Raw genomic sequence first — 25,449 nt, 5'->3', positions numbered from 1 at the left:
AACCCCTTATGTCTATATATCAAAATTTTTGTAATTGTCTGCTCTACAACTTTGTGGAAAATTGTTACACTCTAAAAAATAACCCTGCAAAGTTAGAAAAAACACGAAATTTTAAAATGAAAAATTTTGTTCTAAATGAAAAAATGACCCTTCTGGGACAATGTAGATTCGAAAAGAACATTAAATTTCCCATAAAATGACACGTTCCATAATTTTTTACAGTCGAGTAACGGAAAATGGGAGAATTTTTGAAACTTTTTTAGTGTTTTTTTCGATGAAAAATACGTTTTTTCGGAATTCTGAGTACGCCATCAAATCGGGCGTCTAATTTTACATAAAAGTCCCTTTGACACCAAATTTCTATCTCATCACCGTTTCAGGCTGCAAATTATTGAAAAACACCTCTTTTTTCGCATGTTCAAAAATGGAAGGGGTCGTACCGCCCCTCCGTCACGAGATATCAAAAAACGGACCTCGGATTCGTGATCAGGGACAAAAGAAGAGGGTCGGGGCAACTGCTGTGTGAGTTGGCGGAGAATTACCCTATTCAACGAATAAAATGTTAAATATTGCATAGTGCTAAAACATTTTACAATTTAAGGGGCTTTAGTGGTTTTTCAATCATGGTTTCCCGACAAAACCATCAATTAAGCAATAAAACAAAACGCGTTCCTCCCCCTCAAACTAATCTTACGTCAAACTTTGATTGCCAAATCAACACACACTTTGTGTTCATCCAGCGAAAACTTTGTTCATTTTGCCAACCACAAGGCCGGGTCTGGGCCGGTTCTCCAACCCCTTTTCCGATGTGCTTGGAATATATGCAAACCACCACCCCCCTCCTAAACCAAACAATTCCACCGGGACCAATACACCCTCCCGCACCCTTTTCGAAAAAGGGGTAGTTTTCGACTCTCGGAAAACTTTGTCCAAACGCGCTCCTCTCCGAATCGACCACCCTCGCACCAAAAGGGAAACAAAAACAAAGTGAAACATTCAAATTTATAGTTTTACGACACCCTCGAATCGTTTTACAACATTGTCTCGATTGCGAAACTGGCCCCGAAAGAAGCCGAAACCAAAAAGCCACCCCCCACACACACAACTCCACTTTCACTAAGTCAACGCTTCTGGTAGCTGGTGTCGACCGGAAGGGGGAGTTGGGGGGTGGTATTATGCCAAGTTTCGCTACATTAATTGGAGAGTCGGCTGAAAGGTAGACAGGTCGAAATTAGTAACTCAGCACTTTGGGAATTGACGGCGATGAATGTGGCGCGTCGAGAAAGTCGTGAAAGGGGGGCTGGGATGAATAATTCATTTTTTCGTCACTTCAGAAGATGACTACATTTTGTGGATTGATGGGTTCATTGTGCTTTGAAGAAGGAAGGGATTAATTGAATTTTCTATTATGAAAATGACTTGTCAATTAGTGCTTGATTTAAATATGTCCTTGAAAACTAACAGTAAAAAAAATATTCTTGAAAAACATAACAAGAAAAAAACTTTCAAGCGAAAATATTTTGTCATTTTAAAAGAAAAAATATTTTATTGAATAACTTTTTGTTCTACAAAGGCTATGTATCTCTTGAATGGATCATTCTCCGCCAACTCATAAGAAATCAGAAAAATCTCGCAGATCCCTCTTAAATTTGCGTGAAACTTTATTTCAAGAGGTAATTTTGATATTGCGTGTCGGAGGGGCGGTACGTCCCCTTTCATTTTTGATTATTCGTAAAAAAACGTAAATATTCATCAATAGTTTGCAGCCTGAAATAATGATGATTCGGTAACTTGGTGTCAAAATAACTTTTTTTTTTGTAAATTTGGACCTCTGATTTGATGACATACTAAAAATTCCAACAACAAAAAAGAGCAAATATTTTTTGAAGTTTTATTCCTCGATTCTGACTGAATTCGAGGTGGGGGCAAATAAAAAGGATTAAAATTAAAATTTCGAGACATGGTTCGCATAAATGTCCTATATGCAATTTCATCACTTTTGCGATATTCATGCAGTTTTGTTCAAAATCGTGTGCTCTTTCAGAAAAGCCTACAACATCCAGTACTTTGTTCTAGAAATCGAGAGGAAATACAGTTTTTTTTCGCAATTCCAGTTCTTCAGTTATCAATGAAGAAAAATGCATTCCAAGGGAAGAGGAGGCGACATAAACTTTGAAAAAAAAAAATTAAATTCTTTGTGAAAATAGGCCATTGTAGACTACAATTTGTAGATTTATGTCAACTTTTTTTTCCTACCACCCCCAAAATTCCCTTTAATGAGGGGCATAAATAAAGTATTGACAAAAATTTAAATATTTATTTCAACTATCAGTTTTTAACATTTTATTTTAATTTTGGGGCCACAGATCTGCTAATCGTCGTAAAAAAATAAGAAATAAATAGTTTAATAAACTCGTTGACCTTGATTAGGCTTGAAATTTTAAATAAAGTTGTTTTTGCCTTCTGCTTCCGTGAAACTAAATAAATTTTAAGGGCTTTGTGCAATGTTTTTTTGTCACCTGTCATCTGTCTGCTGTTATTTAGTCGATACAACCGAAATGTTTGTAGGTTTGAAATTGTTAAGGGTATTATTGGATTTTTATAAATAAATAAAATATTTATTGAAGCAAACATTAACCAAGAACATGGATACGAATAATGATTTAAAATCGAAAATAGACTACAAATTACTGTTGAAAGCTTCAAAAGTCGTATTTCCATAAGAATAATATAAAGATAACACTATATAAAATTTGTATACTGTTGAAAACTGCAACTAAACTTGTAGTTAAGTTTCATTTAAAAACATGTTATGAATCTATGCAACTGTTTCATGTTTGCTTAAGGAAATATGATATTTATCCATAAAAATCGAATAATGTCCTTATCAATCCCAAAACTTGCTTAAAAATCGATTGTACATATCAGCTAAATCAGTGCAAACAGGTGATATGTGAGTACAAAAATTATCTAAATCTTATCTACACATATTTATAAATATATATTATATAGTAATCTATTTATTCTTGTAAAAATATACATGATAACGTTTTTATGATATTAATTTATCAATAAATCCCACCCATTTAGGGAATTCTTAGGAATTTCTCGATGAACCACATTTCGCTTCTAAAAGCATTAAAAGCTGAGAAAATTTTCTATAAGACAAATTTGAAAGTAGCGATGACATTTTTTCTTTTTAAGGTTGCTTAGAATACACAGAAAAAAAATGATGGTAATATTCATCAGGAAATGGTGACAGATTTTGTGGTAAAAAAAATGATAAATTTTACCCCAGAAAATGATGAGTTTTCATCAGTTTTTGATGAATATTTATCAGGTTCACATTTTTACACATTTTTTATGTAATATTACTTAAAAATAGAGGTAATATTCAACCTACCAAATTTTCAACATTCCAAAATCCAACTTTTTTTTTCTGTGTACATACCGTGGGTCTTAAATTTGTTTTATTCGGAACAATTTTTTTATGATTTTCAGTGTTCTCGTTTTTTTTCAAAATTAATTCGCTGTTTGACGGGAAATCCACCTTTTTGTAAATAAAAAAAAAACCATTCAAACAATTGATCAACTGTTTAACGACACATGAAACCCGACTACCTCCAATATGGCAACATAAAATAATCACCCCCCCGCAAAACAACGACAATCCGATTCACTCGATGTACTCGACAAAATTAAATATGCCGCAAAAGCAGTAGCAGCAGCAGTAGCTGTGGAACGAGTAGCAGAATTCCAATTCATCCCCGGTCAGATTAACAATACCGATGACACTTTTACAATCACCACCCCTTTTTTTCATTCTCATTTTTTGTCCCCTTTCTTTTATTCCTCTCTCCTGTCAACCAACATAAAACGTTTGACAGTTTATATGCAATTAAAATTTCCTCCCCTCTTCTCTCCCTACGTTCTCTCGTCCTGGGTGTTCAATCACACGACCGTAACCCACTGCCACCCAAAATCTGGGCTGCGGATTTCGTTTTTATCCCTTTTTATTGGTTGTCTGTCGGTTTATCTCTCCCTGGTTGGCTCCCGAGAGAGCAGCATACTTTCAGATCAGGCCAGGAGGGTGCTAAATAAGGGTTGTCGTTGCTGGCGGATATAACCCTTGATGCGTCACTTTCAGTATTCACACATTTCGAATTTAAACCAGAGGGTGAGCTAATGGAAAGAAACGCAATTACGCACAGGTGTCAGATTGAAACGAGCGGAAAAATCACACAAATATAGAGGGCACCAAAAACAATTTTGGGGCTTTTCGGCGGTGATAAATAAAAAAAGCACTCCAAATTAAACCACCTTAATTAAAAGCTAGTGTCGAGTGCGCGTGCAGAGCGGGCTGATAAAAAATGGAACTAATTGCAAATGGCATGCCAGATGAAGAGCTGAAACATTATTGCTTTATTCAATTTGAGGGTTTTTTTTTTGCAGAAATTATGGAATTTTATTTCATAGAATCCTTTTGAAATGAAATAAATGTAATTAAAAATATTTCGATAAAATTTAGTCCTAGTTTTCAAACATCACTAAATGAGTGACATTTTGAATTTTGTAGTTCCGTCAATGGAGGTGACATTGGGTCTCGGGGGTGAGATTGGGTCAAAGTTTTTTTTTATGGATTCTACTATTTCTCAGGTACTTCTCAACGAAACTAAATTCTGTTTAAAGGGTTGTGCAAGGGACATCTTAAGATAACTTTGCTGAAAAAATCTCGTTCCTAGAACAAATCCTGTCATTTTAGGAGCTGTCTAAAATTGAGGTACGTTTTTGGCCAAAAATGACCTCTCAAAAAATCAACTTTTTATTTTATTTTTTTTGTTGGAATTGATCAAAAAGTACCCAAATGTTTGAAAATCTCTACATCAAATATTTTAGCATGTCAATACGATTCCCTCGAACAAGAAACACTGTTGGATGACTTGTTTTTACTATATATTTGTATTTGAGCATCATTTTAGTTTCATTTGACCCAATGTCACCCCCTCAAAGGGGTGAGTGGGTCAACTTTCAAACGATTGCCATTTAACCCTTTCGAGCCTGAATTTTCAAAAAAAAAAAATTTAATCTAATGATGGAAAAATGATTCATCAGAAAATTATAGGCTAGATTTGAAAATTTTCATTTTTGGGTCAGGCTTGAAAGGATTAAGGTAGAGTCCATCAAATTTCACCATATTTTGGGAAAATGTTAGTAAACTATCTAAGAACAATTTTGCGATAAATGATTTTCGATGTTATTCAAATTGTTTTGTTATTAAGAAATTACGAGAGGTGTATCGTTTTTTGACTCATAGTCACCCCCACTGACGGTTTTAGATATTAACATGGACAAGGACTAATCCTTATAAATAGGGGCTCCAATTCAATTTATTTTTATTAAAATTAGTAGTACAGTCGAGTGTTAACTTTAAAGTATACCTAACATAACATTTATTTCAGTATTTTCAATCAAATGTTGCTTCATTGTTTTTTTTTAACAAATTTTTAATTTTGTTACCACAGATAGAAGTAGACCACAGTCTGCGGAAAAAAGTATTTCCAAAAATTCATTGATATTTTGTAATTTTTTTAACAGAAACACAACTTTAAACTGATCAAAGCACTTTGTGAATCTTGTTGATTCCATTTAAATTTAACCGATTTTAAAGGAGGGGACGTAAACTTTGAAAAATATTTGCAACGGCCTTATTAGAACTTTAATGTTATAAATTTACGAAAATAAATAATGTCTGGCAAATATTGTAAAAAGAAAGAGAGAAAAAAATGTAAGGAAAATTCACTGAGTAAATTCACTACATATTTTCATTTCAGACTTGGTTGCAGTTTTCTGTTTTCTGCTCTTTTCAATAAAAATAATTGCATTATTTGAGAATCAAAGAAAAACAAATACATAAAGTTTCATTTAAATTCATTGAAAATCGAACCAGGAGTTTCCTAGGCATCGTAAATTTAATGAACGCTTTTTAGGTGACTCTGAGAAAAAATATGTTTTCACAAATTGTAAACATTAAAAGATTTTTCTCACCAACTAGCAGTTCAATCCACTAAGTCTATGAAGATAAAATGCAAAACCATTTCTTTAAAACAAAAACTTAAGGTGCTTGAGTGTTTTTCTTTGATAAAATATTTTTTAATTAGAAAATTCTAACATTAAAAATGCCTATTGCTTCACAACATTATGCAACTTGCACTTTATGTAATAAAAAAAACATAAATTTAGTTACCTAATTGATTTTCCATCACAAACCTATTTTGCATTTAAAATTTAATTTTACAATTAGATATTTCATTTCAAGTTTTTATCTATCTTGCATTATTTGCCAAACATTACCAACAGAAAATCAGGGGCAAAAAAGATATAGAATATTTTGGTGGAAAAATAAACTTTTGAAAGCGATGGTCAACAATTGTTATATTATTTTTTTAACATTTGCAATTAATTTAAACATAATAAAGGCCTTTAACTATTTTTCAAACTTTAAAGCAGTAAACTCAAAAAATAATCCTGTATCTTTTCGGGATCAATTCCTAGCGCTTTGCGATGTTTTACAAAGTTGTTCCCCGGATCAAAACCTATCAAAGAAGAGTTAAAAAGTGAAAAATGAATCAATTAAATTGATTGAAATTCCATTCTTACTTCAGATCAAAACAGGAGTAACTAAACCATTACCAAATAAGCTTAAATTTTCAAGCTAGTTTCTTGGGTCATAGTACTTTATAATTCCGGTTGATACGATTCGAATTAAACTAGATTATCCAAATTCTCAATTATCTGAACGTTTCTTAGTAGCTTCCAATCATGCACAAGCATTTTTTCGCATTTTTTATTTACTCGCTTTTGAGATCAAATCGGAGTTCTGCGACCCCACATAAGCCTAATTTGAATGGTTGATTGCCTGATTTTGCTCAATATTTTATCACCACGATTTTGGGCGTCATCTTGCATTTAAAATTTCCAATTTGCGATGAAAAAAATATTCAATTTCAGAGTTTAAATTTAGTTTTATAATTCGAAATTTTAATGGAAAAAGACGTGCAATCAAATGAAATCTATTTAAATGAATTTTCAAGCGTTCAACAACTTTCAAAGTATTTAGATTTTTGTGAAAATGGTATGTTCAGTACCGTAAAAAGTTTTACCATTGAAAAAACAAAATCGTCAGAACCTCAGTACTTTTTTTCGAAAACTTAGCTACGATTGCAGATCCGACAATATTTTCAATATATTTTTTTTTCTTGTTCCACCTTTGTGCTTCGGCCAGAGTCAAGGGACATAAACTAAAAAAATAACTACGGCCTATTTTTTGTGATAAAAGTGCAATAAAAAAATCGAGAACTTTTTTTTTCGAGTATAAATTTTAACTGAAGAGCCTTAATCATAACATTCATAACCTATAACTTTGCTGAAGACAAATCGATCAGAAAATTCCTTTCTCAAGGTACAGAATTTCATACATTTACATCCATTTAGTATGAGCAAAATTGTAAAATGACTTATAGAAAAACTTATTATGTAAAATGGCTTTTTTGACATAGAGAATGCATGGATAAAGTATAATCCAAATAAAAAAAAAAACAAACAGGAGTCTATTTCTATGAGGTCCTATGAGCTGTTGTATTTCATAAGTTTATGGGTCCATTTAAAAAAAAACTCTAGATTTGTTGAATTTGAAGATTCTCAAATTCATGAATAACGGTTATAAAAATTGTTTGGAAATTTTCTGTGTACATAATTGTACCTAGGAAGAAAAATCATTAAATTTCTTTCAATCTTTTTACACAGAAAGAAGAATAAAATCAAATTTAAAGGCTTCAACTCTTGTTATCAAATAAAATAGAAATGACCCTTCGGGGGCCAATTCACCTACCGGCCCCCGTAAACCAATTTCCATAAACGTTATCATTATTATATTGCTGTTACTCACAATGAATCCGTAGGCCAGCACATCGTCGCCGTACTTTTTGCCCGGGGTGTACACGAGATCGCCGTGGAGCCAGCGGGCCGCGTACGCCGGCGGATTGGCGCAAAACTCGACGGCCAGATGCAGCGGCGAGCCCGGAAAGGCCACCGGGGTTGTGTTCCGAGCAATCACCGTCGGTGCGCCTGAAAGTATGCCAAAAAGGAGAGAAAAAAGAGAGTGAGCGGTAAAATAAGCAATTAAGCTGACATCCGGGGAAATTTGATGCTGTTTGCGTCCATTTTCATGATTGCTTGTTTTTGGCCGGGGCCAGGAGGAGTGAAGTACTTTATCTTTTTTTTGCCTTGTTTTTGTTTTTGGGGACATTCGTGGAGATTTCCTCTGGCCACTAAATATGTAAGAGCAGGGTCATAAAGCATGCGAAAATAGCCACGGGGACCAAGTGCCGAATTGAGTGGAGGCCTTCAGAAGAGTACCAAGTAATGGGACATTTAATTTCTTGGCTACTTCCACATCAACAGAAGAGCAAATCTCAGGGATTTGAAGAAATTTCAAAATAAATAGAAACGAATTTTGATTAACAACTGAGCTCTTAGAAGAACTTCAAATAGTAAACGATATTTCTGAAACATTTCTTCTTAAAATGTTTCTTGCCATTGACTTCATTTTCCGCTTTAGGCACTTCTCAGAATCGTTTGGAATCATGAACAAAATGTCAAATGTTGTTTTGCCAAACAAAAATGAAATAATAAAAAAAACATAATTTTTCCTGAGAAATGTGCCCAACATCCCACGAGAAGCTTGATTTTATTAGTTTTCCACGAAGAGTGCTAGTAAACTGACCTACACAAAATGAGCCCAAATTGAGTCGGAAAGCACTCGAGGAGAAGAAGACACTCAAACTTGTTTGCCCAAGCTTTGAATTGCTTCTTCGCCATGATCCATGTGTACGGTCATGGTGTGCGGTCCCTCGAGCGGTGAATTTGGGAAATTAGATGAAAATTCCCATTAAGGATTACTTTTTCGGCTTTTCCGACCGTATTGCTGGTGCTGCTGCACAAACAAATATTTGATTCTCCCCAGCTCCCTTGCCAAAGAGATGTGATGTATACGACTCGATTATCTACGGCTGTTGTTGTTTTGGCTGAAGTTGGAAATGTTTGCAAAACATGTTTTTGAATCCATCAACCAATTTGGGGATAATTGAAATTCGTCGAGAATTTTGCCTCTGGTAAGTGATTGAGGCGAAATTCAAATTCTTTTTTTTTGAAATTTATGTTTTAAGACTTAATTTGTATTTAAAATTTTGTGTTTTCACCTAAACTAAATGCTATTTTCGTTGTTTTCTTGGCACAATCCGTCATCAAAGCTAAGTATAGCTTCAATAAAGAAAAGGTGCACACACGTCTGGTTTTGAAAGAGCTCCAACCCATCACTTTCCCCCCGTAACTCATCCAAAAGTCATATCCCAGTGCATGGAGACACGCCAGTTGAGAGTTGCTCCAAGAAGCCGGAAACGGAGGAGTAAAGACAAAATCGATTCGTGTTCAACTGCTGCGCGCCGCCCGCCCGGTGGGATTTGCCAGACATCTTTCGGTACAATCTTCCCACATCATCATCACCACCACAATGCAATCCCCTGCATGAAGGAGAAGTGGGAATGGGTATGAAAACGTTTGCATTTCGGCATTTGAAAATAAGCTTACTGAACTGTGATTGGGCACAGTTGGAAAGATTTCAAAGATTCAAAGATTTAAAATTTGGGGGTTTTTTTTCAAATAATACGTCCAGAGATTCGAGACCACCCCCCCTCCCCCTATTCATGGACGTAATTTTTGAACTTTTGAACTTCGAAACTTCGAAAATTTGAAGATTTGAAGCTTTGAGAAGAATTAAATATTTAAAGGGTACACAGCAATCAAGGAAGTTGTTGTCTTCTTATTCTTAAAATTGTTGAACTTTGGTTTGTGATAATTTATGGAAATAGTAGCTTAGGGGATGAATAAGAAATTATATCAATAGTTCCCGTATTTTTGAAGACATTAAAATGTCTGTAACGAAAAATATGGGTGCAAAAGCTCTGGTTGACTTGCACTGTTGCAGATTCAAAGATTCAAAAATTTGAAATTTTGAAGATTTGAAGATTTGAAGATTTGAAGATTTGAAGATTTGAAGATTTGAAGATTTGAAGATTTGAAGATTTGAAGATTTGAAGATTTGAAGATTTGAAGATTTGAAGATTTGAAGATTTGAAAATTTGAAGATTTGAAGATTTGAAGATTTGAAGATTTGAAGATTTGAAGATTTGAAGATTTGAAGATTTGAAGATTTGAAGATTTGAAGATTTGAAGATTTGAAGATTTGAAGATTTGAAGATTTGAAGATTTGAAGATTTGAAGATTTGAAGATTTGAAGATTTGAAGATTTGAAGATTTGAAGATTTGAAGATTTGAAGATTTGAAGATTTGAAGATTTGAAAATTTGAAGATTTGAAGATTTGAAGATTTGAAGATTTGAAGATTTGAAGATTTGAAGATTTGAAGATTTGAAGATTTGAAGATTTGAAGATTTGAAGATTTGAAGATTTGAAGATTTGAAGATTTGAAGATTTGAAGATTTGAAGATTTGAAAATTTGAAGATTTGAAGATTTGAAGATTTGAAGATTTGAAGATTTGAAGATTTGAAGATTTGAAGATTTGAAGATTTGAAGATTTGAAGATTTGAAGATTTGAAGATTTGAAGATTTGAAGATTTGAAGATTTGAAGATTTGAAGATTTGAAAATTTTAAGATTTGAAGATTTGAAGATTTGAAGATTTGAAGATTTGAAGATTTGAAGATTTGAAGATTTGAAGATTTGAAGATTTGAAGATTTGAAGATTTGAAGATTTGAAGATTTGAAGATTTGAAGATTTGAAGATTTGAAGATTTGAAGATTTGAAGATTTGAAGATTTGAAGATTTGAAGATTTGAAGATTTGAAGATTTGAAGATTTGAAGATTTGAAGATTTGAAGATTTGAAAATTTTAAGATTTGAAGATTTGAAGATTCAAAGATTCAAAGATTCAAAGATTCAAAGATTCAAAGATTCAAAGATTCAAAGATTCAAAGATTCAAAGATTCAAAGATTCAAAGATTCAAAGATTCAAAGATTCAAAGATTCAAAGATTCAAAGATTCAAAGATTCAAAGATTCAAAGATTCAAAGATTCAAAGATTCAAAGATTCAAAGATTCAAAGATTCAAAGATTCAAAGATTCAAAGATTCAAAGATTCAAAGATTCAAAGATTCAAAGATTCAAAGATTCAAAGATTCAAAGATTCAAAGATTCAAAGATTCAAAGATTCAAAGATTCAAAGATTCAAAGATTCAAAGATTCAAAAATTCAAAGATTCAAAGATTCAAAGATTCAAAGATTCAAAGATTTAAAGATTCAAAGATTCAATGATTCAAAGATTCAAAGATTCAAAGAAGATTTGAAGATTTGAAGATTTGAAGATTTGAAGATTTGAAGATTTGATGATTTGACGATTTGAAGATTTGAAGATTTGAAGATTTGAAGACTTGAAGATTTGAAGATTTGAAGATTTGAAAATTTGAAGATTTGAAGATTTGAAGATTTGAAGACTTGAAGATTTGAAGATTTGAAGATTTGAAGATTTGAAAATTTGAAAATTTGAAGATTTGAAGATTTGAAGATTTGAAGATTTGAAGATTTGAAGATTTGAAGATTTGAAGATTTGAAGATTTGAAGATTTGAAGATTTGAAGATTTGAAGATTTGAAGATTTGAAGATTTGAAGATTTGAAAATTTTAAGATTTGAAGATTCGAAGATTTGAAGATTTGAAGATTTGAAGATTTGAAGATTTGAAGATTTGAAGATTTGAAGATTTGAAGATTTGAAGATTTGAAGATTTAACGAATTCGTCATTGTCGAGCTATCTTGTCGCACGTGCATTTTTGAACCAAATTCTTGAGATTTTAGGGTTTTTGAGATTGTTTTAATTTTTGTAATTTTTGCGTATTTTTTTAAATTTTTGTAATTATTGCGTATTTGTGATTTTTGCTATTTTTATTTTTTGTGATTTTTGAGATATTTGTAATTTTTATGATTTTAGTGATTTTTACAATTTTCGCATTATGATTTTTGTATTTTTTGTATTGTTTGTGTTTTTTTTTTGTGACTTTTGTGATTTTTGTGGTTTTTGTGATATTTGTGATTTTTGCGATTATTGTGATTTTTGTGATTTTTGTGATTTTTGTGATTTTGTGGCTTTTGTGGCTTTTGTGATTTTTTGTGATTTTGGTGATTTTGGTGATTTTGGTGATTTTGGTGATTTTGATGATTTTGGTGATTTTGGTGATTTTGGTGATTTTGGTGATTTTTGTGATTTATGTGATTTTTGTGATTTTTGTGATTTTTGTGATTTTTGTGATTTTTGTGATTTTTGTGATTTTTGTGATTTTTGTGATTTTTGTGGTTTTTGTGATATTTTATATTTTAGTTTTTATTTAGTATTTTTTTAATGATTTTTTGATTTTTTTTGATCTTTGTAATTTTTTTCATTTTTGTGGTTTTTGTGATTTTTGTGGTTTCTATGATTTTTAATATTTTAGTTTTTGCTTCCAGATGATTTTAATTTTTTTAAAGATTTTTTTACACGTTTGTGAATTTGGATTTTTTTAGTTAAAGTTAGTTAATTGCTGTGATTTTGGATTTTTAAGATTTTTAAGATTTATGAGATATTTAAGATTTTTGAGATTTTGGTGATTTTTTAGATTTTTGTGAACTGAAGTTTTTTGAAATTTCTAAATTTTATTTTTTTTAATTTTAGATATTTTAAATTGTTGAGATTTCTACAATTTTTGCGATTTCTTCTATTTCGGAGATTTTTTAAATTTAGAAATTTATAAGATTTTTGAGATATTTTAATGATTTTTTTTTTAGATTTTTGATATTGTTGAGATTGCTTAGATTTTTTAGATCCTTTAGATTATTGAGATTTTTGAGATTTTTAAAAAATTGTAAGCTTGTTTAAATTTGTTGTTTTGTTGTTTTGTTGTTTTGTTGTTTTGTTGTTTTGTTGTGTTGTTGTTTTGTTGTTTTGTTGTTTTGTTGTTTTGTTGTTTTGTTGTTTTGTTGTTTTGTTGTTTTGTTGTTTTGTTGTTTTGTTGTTTTGTTGTTTTGTTTTTAGTGGTGTCATTTTTCTAAATTGTTGCGTTTTGTTGAGTTTTATCTTAGTTACTCTTTTTTCAACTGTGCCACCAACTTCCAAAGCAACACATCGTACACGTCTGGCGTTCCTCCACCACCCTCACCAGGGGAGAAAGCAAAACATCAGGAGACGCATAAAGTTTTCTTCCCCATCGTCATCCTCACTTCACCCGAAGGGACTTGTTCTACCTGGGCATAAATTCGATTTGAACCGACAAAGCCAGCTGCCTGGTGAGGAATTTTCCATCTTTTGCAGAGCGAGTACTTGCTTCGGTACTTTGCTGCCGATTTTCCCCCCAGGTGAAACGATGCCATTTCCGTGTGTGTGTGTGCAGGAAAATTCATCGAGGGAAGAAACGAAGATGGAGAAGGGGTTTGAGTCGTGGGTTGAAAATACACGTGCTGAGCTGGAAGCTCGGTGTAAACAGGTAAGGTTCGCCAACCTTAGACTGTGAAAATTGTGGAAAAACGAGAAACGAGGGGATTCTTCTGCCTTCGGGGTATAATCGGAACTTAATTATCGATAAAAGCGAGGCGAAAATGGATTTTTTTTCGTTTTTTTCGTATGCTTTTTTTTGCGACGTCGAGGACGTCATTGTCGCGGGCACGTATCGTAAATTACTCAAATTAAATCATGGAAATATGAAGTGAAGCTCGTTTCGCCTCATTACATGTGCGAAATGAGGAAAGTGGTTTCAATCGAGGGGGGCTCTTAAAGAGGTTTAAAGGCCTTTAGCTTGAAAATGACAGGAAAATAAAGTTAAGAATCCACTTCAAGTTGAAATTTTTGATGAAGTGGACCCTTAAAAATATATACTATTTACGAACCCCCAAGTAGTTCCACGAAAACCGATGAAATCCATTGTAAGCACACCACAAATCGTAGCAAAAGTGCGCTCGTTAAAATGCTTCAATTACCCGACAGTGCGCGATTTTCCACCACGATTAAACTCACTGCTCTGTGGGAGGTTGGAAAAGCGGACGCTTTTCATTGCTACCCACCGGATTAGTGAAAATACCCTGCAGAACTTTAGACTCCCAGACTCAGACTGGTGGTGCTGCTGCTGCTGCTCGTTAGTGGATTGTCGGTGAAAAACTGAAAACAATCGCTGGGGTTTTTTTCGCGGAAGCATCGGGCAAAACTCGGTAAGGAACTATTGCACACCAGTTGCAGAGAGGGAGGGCTGCAGGAAAAAAAATAAAACTATTGGAAAGCTCCGCTGGGTGCCACAAGCTCCACTGGGTGCCACAAACTCCGCATGAGAAACTCTCGCAGCCGTTGAAATGTTTGGCGGGTCGTTATCTAAAACTAACAGCGCGGTGAGGTTTATGGATGAAATGCTGCACTCCAATGTTACCTCCGAGAAGAGCTTTGAACCTAAGCCAATCAAGGGATTGCAGTGGTGTTTCTTTTCTAGAAATTGGCATGTATTTCAAAATTTAAATATGTGTCAAATTATATCGGAAGAGTTGAAAAAGCAAAATAAGGCGTCATCCATAAAGTACGTCACGCTCTAGGGGGAGGGGGTTGTCGCAAGTGTGACAAAGTGTGACGTCACGCTAGACTATTTATTTTATATTGAACTTTTTTTTTAAATATAGCTTTAAAAATTTAATGTTTGATAACTTTTACTCATAAATCAAACACGATTCAAGGCTTTATGAAACAGAGTTTTTGATGATAGATTTAATATGCTTCAAAAAACTGTGATGGTGATGTTTATCACTACAACATTGAACAAAATTTAAAAAATCCAAACGCAACCTGTAAAAATTAAAAACATTCTCGAATGAATTCCGAATTTCAAAATCATCCTTTTTATAAATCATGCCACACAGTAAAAAAATGTGTAAATTTCTAAGCTGTGATTTCTGAAGGTTGAATTTTACAGATTTATTGATGTAAATTTACCTCAATTTAGACTCAAAAAGTGTCATTACACCAGAAAAGTGGTAAAATTACTCATTTTCAGAGGTAAAATTACACATTTTTTCTGACATAAAAGATGTACCCCTTCCCAGACGTAATATTGCCATGATTTTTTTACTGTGTAAAATTGTACAAAAACCAAGATAGTGCGGAGGGGGGTGGGGTCCGACAAAACGTGACGTACTTTCTGAGGGGGGGTCAGAGCCAGCGTGACAAAGTGTGACATAGGGGTTAGGGGGGGTTAATTTTGGCCGATTTTAGCGTGACATACTTTATGGATGACGCCTTAATAAGAAATACTCAAAAACGCATTTTTGTACTTCATAAGATTGTTGTTGAGATTTTTACACGGAAGGCAATTTATCTCAAAATCGTGATAAATTCTGCTGCAACATGCCAAAAAAAACCTGCTTAATTTCAACCTGCACAGATTATTACTGAAATAGTTAAATTTATTTAATTCAGTGAAAGATTAACATTTTTAGAATATAAATGTAATACTGAGAAATAATAGCAAAAATCAGCCGTCAAACGAATTTTTTTAAAGCATTTTAGATGCAAATCAAAATTGCAATCGAAAATGACTTCATAATTTTTTGATAAGGTGCACTGTTTTCAAGATAAATGCATTTTAAGGCAATTTTTTTATATTTTTCATTTTTTTACAATTTAAAAATACTCCGTAAATAATAAGCAACCTTGCAAAAAATATTTCCGAAAAGCTCAATTTTCCTACATTTTTTAACTTTTTGTTTTTGCTGGTTGCTGAAATACAGCCTCTGAAAGCTTAAATTCATCGGGACTGGCAACACCAGCCAGCAACAGTCAACTGTTCGGAGCTCCTCAAACTTTTCGATTTTTTCGCCGTAATTAACCGTGTTTACCCGCGAGTTTGCTGCTCCAGCATGCCAAGGGCCGGCCGTGGCCGTGGCAGTTCGAGTGCGGCCTCGAAAAACCCGCGAAGCTCATCTACCGGCAGAGTGCAGAAAGGTAAACACACCAACGCCGCATCGACCGCCATCGCGCACGGGAGCGTGCCCAGTGACGTCACCGATCCATCGTTTTTACACGTGTCATACCGTCCACGTGAGTCCCCAGTACGGACGAGACAATCGACCCGGGCATCCGGAAGCCCTTACGGCCAGCAGCAGCAGCAGCAGTCCACCAGCACTACGACAACAACCACTTCCAACGTTCCCACCAGCAACGAATTTGAGATGCTGAGTGGAGAAGAAAACAACACCGCCAGTGACAGCAGCAGTACTGGCGACGACGATGATGATGATGAACTTGCGCGCAAGCAAGGAAAGCAGAAAAAGTGTAACTCTCCGAAGGAACGACGTCCACCTCCAATTTTTGTTTTGGATACGTTGGCTGACGATGTTGACGAGTTGCTTGAGGGACTCAATATTGTCTCAAAATCAGCAAAACTTCTGTGCAAGTGATTACCCACAAGAAGCTGCATTTCGACTTGGTGGTGAAGAAGTTGAAGTTGCGAAACTTCAAATTCTTCACATTTGATCCTGCAGAGAAGGTCCCAGTGAAGATCGTCCTTCAGGGATATCCGGACCGCCCGATCTCCGACCTGGAAGAACACCTGACGGGCGTCAAGGTAAAGCCTCGAGAGATAAAGGTGCTCTCAAAATCGACTACGGTGACAGGTACGTACACCTTGTACCTCCTGTACTTCGATCGCGGGTCCGTCAAAATCCAGGACCTACGGCGGATCAAAGCACTGGACGGCTTCTTTGTGACGTGGCGATTCTATACGAAGAACCCGGCCGACGCAGCTCAATGCCACCGCTGTCAGAAATTCGGACACGGTTCCAGAAATTGCAATCTTCCACCCCGGTGCGTAAAGTGCGGTGAGACCCACTTCACCGAAAGATGCAATCTTCCACGGAAAGACCAGCTGGGGGAAAACGCCCAGCAGCACAAAGCGCGCGTCAAGTGTGCGAACTGTGGTGGAAACCACACGGCGAATTTCCGTGGCTGTGCCGCGCGGAAAAAGTACCTCGAGGAGCAGAACAAGAAGAAGAAAGCGCCAGCGTCCCGCCAACCTCCAAAGACTTCGAGCACGAACGCTGCAGCAGCTGGCGGCGGAGCGGTTCCATCGACCAACCCAGCGTTCCCTCCCGGTTGGGGAGGTTCGTACGCTAGAGTAGCCGCTTCTGGGAGTGGTACTTCACCGGGACAAGCAGACGTCACCGGAGATGACCTCTTCACGCTTCCCGAGTTTTTCGCTCTTGCTGGAGAGATGCTTCAAAGCTCTCAGTGAGCTGATGATGAAGTACATCTACAACGGATAAGCTGCCTTGTGCAGCGAAGTTTTTCGACGCCAATGGACAAAACATACTGTGATTTAGTTTTAAGCTTTTCTATTTCTATCCTTTTCCTTAGTAAATCTAGAAGGTTTTTTTTTATTTTTCCTTCTCTTGCCAAATCCATTGTTAGAATATCCAATTACATCAAAATGAATTATAGTTCAAATCATAGTTGAAAGGAACTCCAAAACTCTATTAGGTTATAAGAATTACGAAATTGTGAATTGATTATTTACTAATAAAAACTAATTAAATTGAATTGAAAGCTTAAATTTTGTGGAAAATGGTTTTTCTCAGTATTAATCCACATTTTTCAACTCGCAATATCTCGACAATTGTTGGGTGAAAAAAAGAGATTTTTCTGTTCTTTTCTATACAAATTTCGAAATTTTGGAATAAATCAGTTTACCTTTTGATAGGGCTGAAAATTTATAAAAATAGAAAATAGATATCGGTAGTTGAAAATGAGGGCTGGTTAGAGTCTCCATACAATTTTGGCAGCTGCCCATACAAATAATGATAGGTAAATATTCGAAAATCTGTAATTTTTTAAGAAACTTTATGATCGTTTTGGTGACTTAGGCAAAGTCGTAGGTATCGATGAGGACTATACAGAAAAATAGGTTCACGGAAAAATGTTTTGCCTGAAAATTAACATTCTTTTTTCACAGAAAACCGTATGCTAGATTTTTGTATGCTATGGTTTTTGTTTTGACAAAAAAACTTGCTGCCGAGTCATATTTAAAAAAAAATCGAAATTTATGTAATTTTTTTTTATTTCAGTTTTTATTGTCTAATTTCACTAACATTTCAAATGGGCCAAACATTCAATTTTACGCCCATTTGAAAGTCATGATTCAAAAGATAAAAAAAAAGTCGAAATGATCATAAAATTTCACAAATGTTTCATTTTCCAACATTGGGCCAATAGTTGCTGAGATATTGGCATTAGAAAATGTGGGAATGTTAGGATAATACTTAAAAAACTTCAATTTTTTTGACTCTTTTTGTTGGTTCTATTTGAGCAACCAGAGGTCTAATCTTCAATGTCTCTTAGGCAATTTTATTGGAAATTTCTTGAACTTTTCGAAAAAAAATATTTTCGGGATGGACAATCATCACTATTTAAAAAAAACTAAAATCGGTTTTTTAAGCCTTTTAGGCCTGAATTTTCACAATTTTTTTTTGGTTAATGATGGGAAATTGATCTTGAGGACCATACGAAAATTATAGGCTACTTTCGAAAATTTTGATTTTTGGGTCATATATGACCCATCAGGCCTGGAAGGGTTTTAAACTAAATTCGGCGGCATTTTTTTTTTCAATATTTCTCTATGGCTCAAAAGTTGCAGTTTTTGTCCTCGAAAAACATATTAGAAAATTTCAAATATTAGAACATGCGGTTTTCAGCTAGTTGAATTTTTGTAAAAAAAAGTTAATTTTAAAATCGGCAAATAAAATCCCATGTACCTAATTTTTTTTCTGAAAAGTCCTCGTCAATTTATATTAGAGTACTAAAAAAAGCATATTTTGCGCTAGAGTCTAGGTTGGTGCAGATTTGCAATCGAAAAAGACTTTGAAATTCATTTTTTTATAAAGTGCACTGTTTTCTTTTACAAAAAATTTTCTCTCAATTTTAAAAACTAAGGAATAGCACCATCAGAAGATCAGAAAAATCTTTCAAAAGTTACAAATTTTTAAATATTGACAAATACAAAAAAAAAATGGTCAAAATCGGCCGATTTGGTAGAGAATTGCTCAGGGGTGTATTCCCTTCATTTTTAAATTGAGAGAAACTAAACATTTTCCGGAAAATATCACCTTAAAATTTGTGTAACTTGAAGCAGTGCACTTGTTAAAAAAAATAATTATCGAAGTCATTTTCGGTTGCAAATCTGCACCAACCTAGACTCTAAAGCAAAATATGCTTTTTATAGTACCCTAATATAAAAGTTTTTTTTTTTAACTTTAGAATACATCTAATTGGAATTCTATTTTAAGTAATAATAAGTTTGATAAAAAAAATTGCGTTACTATATTTTCTTAAAAGTCCTTATCATAACCTTAAAATTTTTCCGAAGACACCAAATCGGTCAGAAAATCTCTTTTCGAGGTACATATTTTTGAGTATTGCACATTTTGTATGGAGACTTGTATGGAAAAGTTAATGATGACATAGAGAAGGCATGGACAAAGTTTCATTCAAATAAAAAAAAAACAATATTAAAAATCTAGTTTTTTTTCGAATTTAGGCTTGTTGGATAACAATTGAAAAATTTCAATTTTCTTAATTTCAGTTCTTTGCACTATCTTGGCAAGTACTTCCCTGATTTTCAAAGTCTGAAAAGGTAAACTGTAGAGCATTTCCTCAGCCAAATAGAATTTTTTTCTCTCAGCAAATTAAAAACGTTTACTTTGTAGTACGTTCCAAATTATAATAGTTTTATTTGTTTAAAAACTGCTGTTACTTTTGAAACTGCAATTCCGACTGTCGCAAGTTTTCATTAGTTGTTTATTTGTTGTTATATGTATTCTTTAATTACATTTCCGGAATCTGTTCAGGCACCACTGCTCGTTTTTTGTGATTTCATCCGTCTAAAATTTCCACCAATTGTCGGCTTAAACGTCGCAACCAAACTCAAATCCGATTGCATCCTCCCGGCAATTCCACCAACTCTTCAGAATGTTGGCAGCAGAAAAAAAGTTTCCAAAACTGTGCTGTAAAGTGAGAACCAACCACGTGGCCGGCACCGGCAGCTTGGCACGTGCACAACAATACCAAGTCCAAAAGTTCAAAACGGGCACAGAAAAAAACAACAACCCAAAACTTGGATCCAATGATGTAAACACACATACAGTTCTCTGCACAGGATTGAACCTTACCTTTAACGGCAATCGAGACCGTTTGCAGCACTTCGAGCTTTTTGCGATTGGCCGCACTCTGGCCGACACATTTGTACGTGCCGGCGTCCTGGTAGACGACGTCCTTCAGCGAGAACTGGCCGGTCGGGGTGGAGATGCCGACGCCGAGCCCCTTGAGTCGGGCCGTTATCGGATCCAAATGGGACCAGCAGCCGAGGGAACCTGCGGAAATTGTAGGAGAACAAAAAAAAATGTAGTTGTTGTAGTGGAGGAAAATTAAAAAAGCGGAAAAATGGCATGTAGTTTTGATGTATGGGGCAATTATGGGAGTGTTATTGCACTTCAGAAACAATAAAATTCACTGTTCCTGTTTCGTGTACTTAGGGGGAAGTGATCTATTTTGAGTTGAGTTCTAAATTTTTATCATTTTTGAATCAATTCAAATTTTCACAAAACTTTTGCAAAACGGTTGAAATTCTTCTGAAATAAACATAAGAACAGGTGCTTTTCCCCTTTCCCCCGGGGGTTCGATGTAGGCACCTGGAATACCAGGAATTGTGAACTCTCCCGGTTTTCCCGGTTGGACAGGTCGACAACTTTGGCCCGGTACAAATAGTATTTGCTGCTGGGCAGGATTGGATCGGATTTCTTTTTTTTATTGCAGTGGAAACTTTTTCATTTTGGGTTAACCGAGAGAGTGCAAGTACTCACACAACGCAGTGTGTTGTGTAATGTTGGGAACAAGACTATGAATCGATTGGGATCGTTCCGTTTGGTGTGTTTGATTGCGTAATAGGTTTTTCCGATTGAGCGTAGAAAAAGAGTGGATTGAGTTTTTTTGTAATTCCACCATAACCGGAAATGTATTTTGTTTATATTTTTTGATATGGTTCAAACTTTATTGGATCTTTCCCTATGACCAAAGAAACCATTTTGTGTCATAGGTTAACCCATTCAGTTTTGGCTGCCATCCATACAAAAATGTTACGTAAATATTAGAAAATCTTTAATTTTGAGGAAATTTTCTGATTGACTATTCAGAAAAAAAGTTACACTGAAAAAAATTGCTTGCTTTTTTGGTCACAAAAAATCAATTTTCCAGAATCCGAACTTTTTCGATTTTAACTTTTAATTTTTTATTTCACATTATAATGTAAAATGAAGTTTGCAATTGAAAAGTACTCTACATATTTTTTGATAAGTACATCGTTATAAAAATATAGCAACTTCAATTTTTTTAAATAATGTTCATGATTGAACGTTCCTTAAAATATTTTTTTCGAAAAGTTAAGAAAATTTCCCATTAAAATGAGAAATTAAATCATTAAAAAAGTGTGCAATAAAACCATTCCAAAATTCAAATAAGCCTTTTAATTTGAATTGTTTGTCCTTCAGCCTTGGTTGTGTTCGAAAAAGGGTGGAATTTCAAAATGTCAAGCTTGATAAATCCAGATTTTCAAATTCCCGACTTTTTTCCGACTTTTACAAAAACTCAAATAATAGGCATTTCTTATCTAAAGAATGATTTCGAACAAAAACATCCGTTATAAAAAAGTATATTTTAACTATCAAAAAAAAAATTATTACAACAAATCAAACAATTAAAAATTTTCGTAGAATCAGAAAGTTAACAATAAATTGCTAGAAAATACATTAATAATGGAAGCACTCATTATTTTCATTCAGAGTAGAAACATAAACAATAAATCTTTGGAAAATAACCGAAAGCTTAACAATACTTATTATTTCAATGTTTATTTTAAAAATTGGCAAACGTATATTTTTTGATACTTCGTTTCAACTGGATTATTCTTAATTATGTTTTATTTCAAATCATTTCATTAAAATTATTACTGTTATTAATCTTTCATAGAATTTAGAAAATATCAGAACTTCTGATTCAGAAGATACGCTTGAAAAAAAGTTTTTACTTTATAATTTTGTAAATCAAATCAAATCAAAAATTTCAGATTGATAAGTTTAATTGTTTTATCTCTTATTTAATGTGAAATGTTTGAAGAGAAGAATTCTTAAAACATATTTGCAAAAACTTAACTCAAAATTTCCTGGATGTATTTGTAGGGAATTTCAATATTTTTTTTTTTCATGTATTCAAAACGACAAAAACTCAATTTTTCATTCAGAACGAACAACGATTGGATTTTATTCGATAATTAAGTTGTTCGATAATTAAAAATCAAGCTTTATCTATAGTAATTTACCCATACTCTCAAAAAAGTTTAAGCGAAACATATTTAAAAAAATATTTATTACCCGCAAAGAAAAACAATTGCCAAATTCAAGATAAAATCTTTTTTCAAATATTCAATCAATGTGACAAAATAAAACCGAATCCTCGACAGAATCATCTTTTCAATTCTGGCCATAATCGTTAAAATTAGGCACTTTTTATATTACTTTTCCATTACCTTTTTATTTTAAGTTTGTTTAATAAACAAAAAATAATAAAAATCTTTTGATTCATTAAAATTCATGAATATCTTGACACAGATATGCATGCATGTTTCATTCTCAAATAGATTGAAATAGTGAAAGGAACCTTTAATTTGAAGTAAGTTCCTACTGAAGAAAATTAGTAAATTTAATTTAAAAATTGTGCAAAAAATTGCAAAAAATTTCAAGATTTTGAAAATAATTTCCCGACTTTTTGACAGATAATCACAAATTCCCGAGTTTTTCCCGTTTTTTTGCGGATTTTGACGAATTCCCGACTTTTTCTCAACTTTTCCGATTCCTCGACTTGAGTGGCCACCCTTTAATAATTTATCATATTTTTAGTTAGTATTATCAAACGTCAACAGTGTTGTAAATAAATGATAGAAAAAAACTATCATTTGATGACTACTTTGTGAGTTCTCTTTTTTATCTCGTGATTGCCAGCCAGAGCCTCCCACTATCACTGCTTTTCTTTTCATCTTTCACGCACACTCGCCGAGGATTCTTTTGTTCTTTTGTTTGGTTTTGAGATTAAATTTCGGGAATGATTATTGTACTCGCTGAGAATTGAAAATTTGATATTTTAACAACACTGATTAACCGATTGACACCCTAGTCGAAGTTTGTGAAAAAATGTAGTTTATTCAAAAATAGGTTTTATTTTTTAATTGCTAATAACTTTTTATTAACGAATTTTAAAGCTTCAATATGTTTAAAAAAGTTGTAAGCATTCAATTTCCAATAAAAATCCCACTTTTGGGAATATTTGAATGAAAGCTGCGCACCCTGCAGACAAAATCGTAATACAATTGGGGTTTCCATACATTTATCCGTTTTTTCCCATGTACAAACTTCACCTTTGATTATCAACGGGTAAATGTTGACATTTGGCCATATTTGGCCCAGAGTCCTAAAAAGCTCAAGGTACAATGTTCAGCTTGTGGAGTGAGGCTTTGAAAAAAAGTCCCATATTTTGGGCACCATAAACTACATCGACGTTAATTGTAAAATTGCACAGCGGCGAGTTGGCTGTGCGAGTTAGGGCGCGGATTCAGTGAGTTGATGAGATTGTATGTTTTTTCTTTGCGTATGCCAGAGGCACGTTATCAGAGATAAAATTAAACTTTTTATGACAAAGAAAGATGTACCCATTCGATTGGATTGGAAACACACGCACAGTCAGCTTATTGTATTTGAAAAAGTTATTATATTCATCTAGAAATTGCGGACCAAATTTCGTATTGTGAAACTTCTAAATACTTCGCTTATTACTGGGATTAACGCTTAGTGCACCTGAACAAATCGATGGCGAAAAGTTTCTAGCATGCAGCAGCACTAAACTTCAAAATTTCTCCAACTAAAAGTCAACTAAAATAGCCATTTAACTTCAAATCACGCACATCGTGTAGCAGGAGTCACCAGTAGTTTGGCGTGTCTCATCGTGCTTCATAACCCGGCTGGCTGCCAGTGCCCAGTGATGATGCCCCGAAGCTGTCACGAACAACACACCGAACGAACCAACGAACGAACAAACCGGGGATGAAGTCTGGCATTTTAATAAACCCTAACATGTAGGTAACTTTCGAAAATTACGATGCACAAAACTTGGCCGGATACTGATATGACTCTGGCTGCTGCTGCAAATGCAATGCCCTGGCAGGTGTGTTCCTTGGCTTCCTCATCGGTTCTTCTGGTTGCAGAAGAGGAAGACGATGAAGACTAGGACGGTAACGAAATTAACTGCATTAGTGAAAAGTTTCGCTTTTCTCGCTTGTCGTCGTTTCTGGCGTTCAAGTTGGCCAAAGTAAAGTCCCCTTCCGAGGAACGCAAAAAGCCGGGTGAGGAAGCGTCGGTATCTTTTCATCCGCAGGCAGGCGAAATGCATGTAGATTAATCCAACTAGATAGTACTTTTTCTCGTTAGTTTGCCGTTTTGCCCGGCGGCGGCTGATAGAAAAGTTTACGCTCTTTCTCCTCGTTTTGGAGCTCAGCAAACTTGGGCGAGGTGAAAAAAGAAAGTTCTTTTCATCTGGGAAACAGCCACCGACTCTCATCCTCAAAAACTGGGTGCTGGAAAAGGTGTTTTCGGTGAACAGGTTTGAGTAGAATACAGATGTACTGTAGACATTTAACACTTCAAATCTTCAAATCTTCAAATCTTCAAATCTTCAAATCTTCAAATCTTCAAATCTTCAAATCTTTAAATCTTAAAATCTTCAAATCTTCAAATCTTCAAATCTTCAAATCTTTAAATCTTAAAATCTTCAAATCTTCAAATCTTCAAATCTTCAAATCTTCAAATCTTCAAATCTTCAAATCTTCAAATCTTCAAATCTTCAAATCTTCAAATCTTCAAATCTTCAAATCTTCAAATCTTCAAATCTTCAAATCTTTGAATCTTCAAATCTTCAAATCTTCAAATCTTCAAATCTTCAAATCTTCAAATCTTCAAATCTTCAAATCTTCAAATCTTCAAATCTTCAAATCTTCAAATCTTCAAATCTTCAAATCTTCAAATCTTCAAATCTTCAAATCTTCAAATCTTCAAATCTTCAAATCTTCAAATCTTCAAATCTTCAAATCTTCAAATCTTCAAATCTTCAAATCTTCAAATCTTCAAATCTTCAAATCTTCAAATCTTCAAATCTTCAAATCTTTGAATCTTCAAATCTTCAAATCTTCAAATCTTCAAATCTTCAAATCTTCAAATCTTCAAATCTTC

General features: G+C 34.0%; 1 protein-coding gene across 1 annotated transcript in view; it reads right to left on the bottom strand.

The window, feature by feature from the left end:
• LOC6051233 overlaps positions 1 to 25,449 on the bottom strand; it is a 182,660-nt gene that overhangs the window by 1,939 nt on the left and 155,272 nt on the right. Inside the window, exons 9-10 of the mRNA XM_038253168.1 lie at positions 20,293 to 20,493; positions 7,946 to 8,124 (exon numbers count right to left, since the gene is read on the bottom strand). Coding sequence (XP_038109096.1) covers positions 7,946 to 8,124; positions 20,293 to 20,493 — 380 coding nt within the window. The remainder of the gene's footprint in view (positions 1 to 7,945; positions 8,125 to 20,292; positions 20,494 to 25,449) is intronic.

Source organism: Culex quinquefasciatus, chromosome 2, assembly GCF_015732765.1.
Source record: "Culex quinquefasciatus strain JHB chromosome 2, VPISU_Cqui_1.0_pri_paternal, whole genome shotgun sequence".
Taxonomy (NCBI): Eukaryota; Metazoa; Arthropoda; class Insecta; order Diptera; family Culicidae; genus Culex; species Culex quinquefasciatus.
Note: the sequence above shows the minus strand (reverse complement) of the source record. Positions and strands in the feature narration are given on the sequence as shown.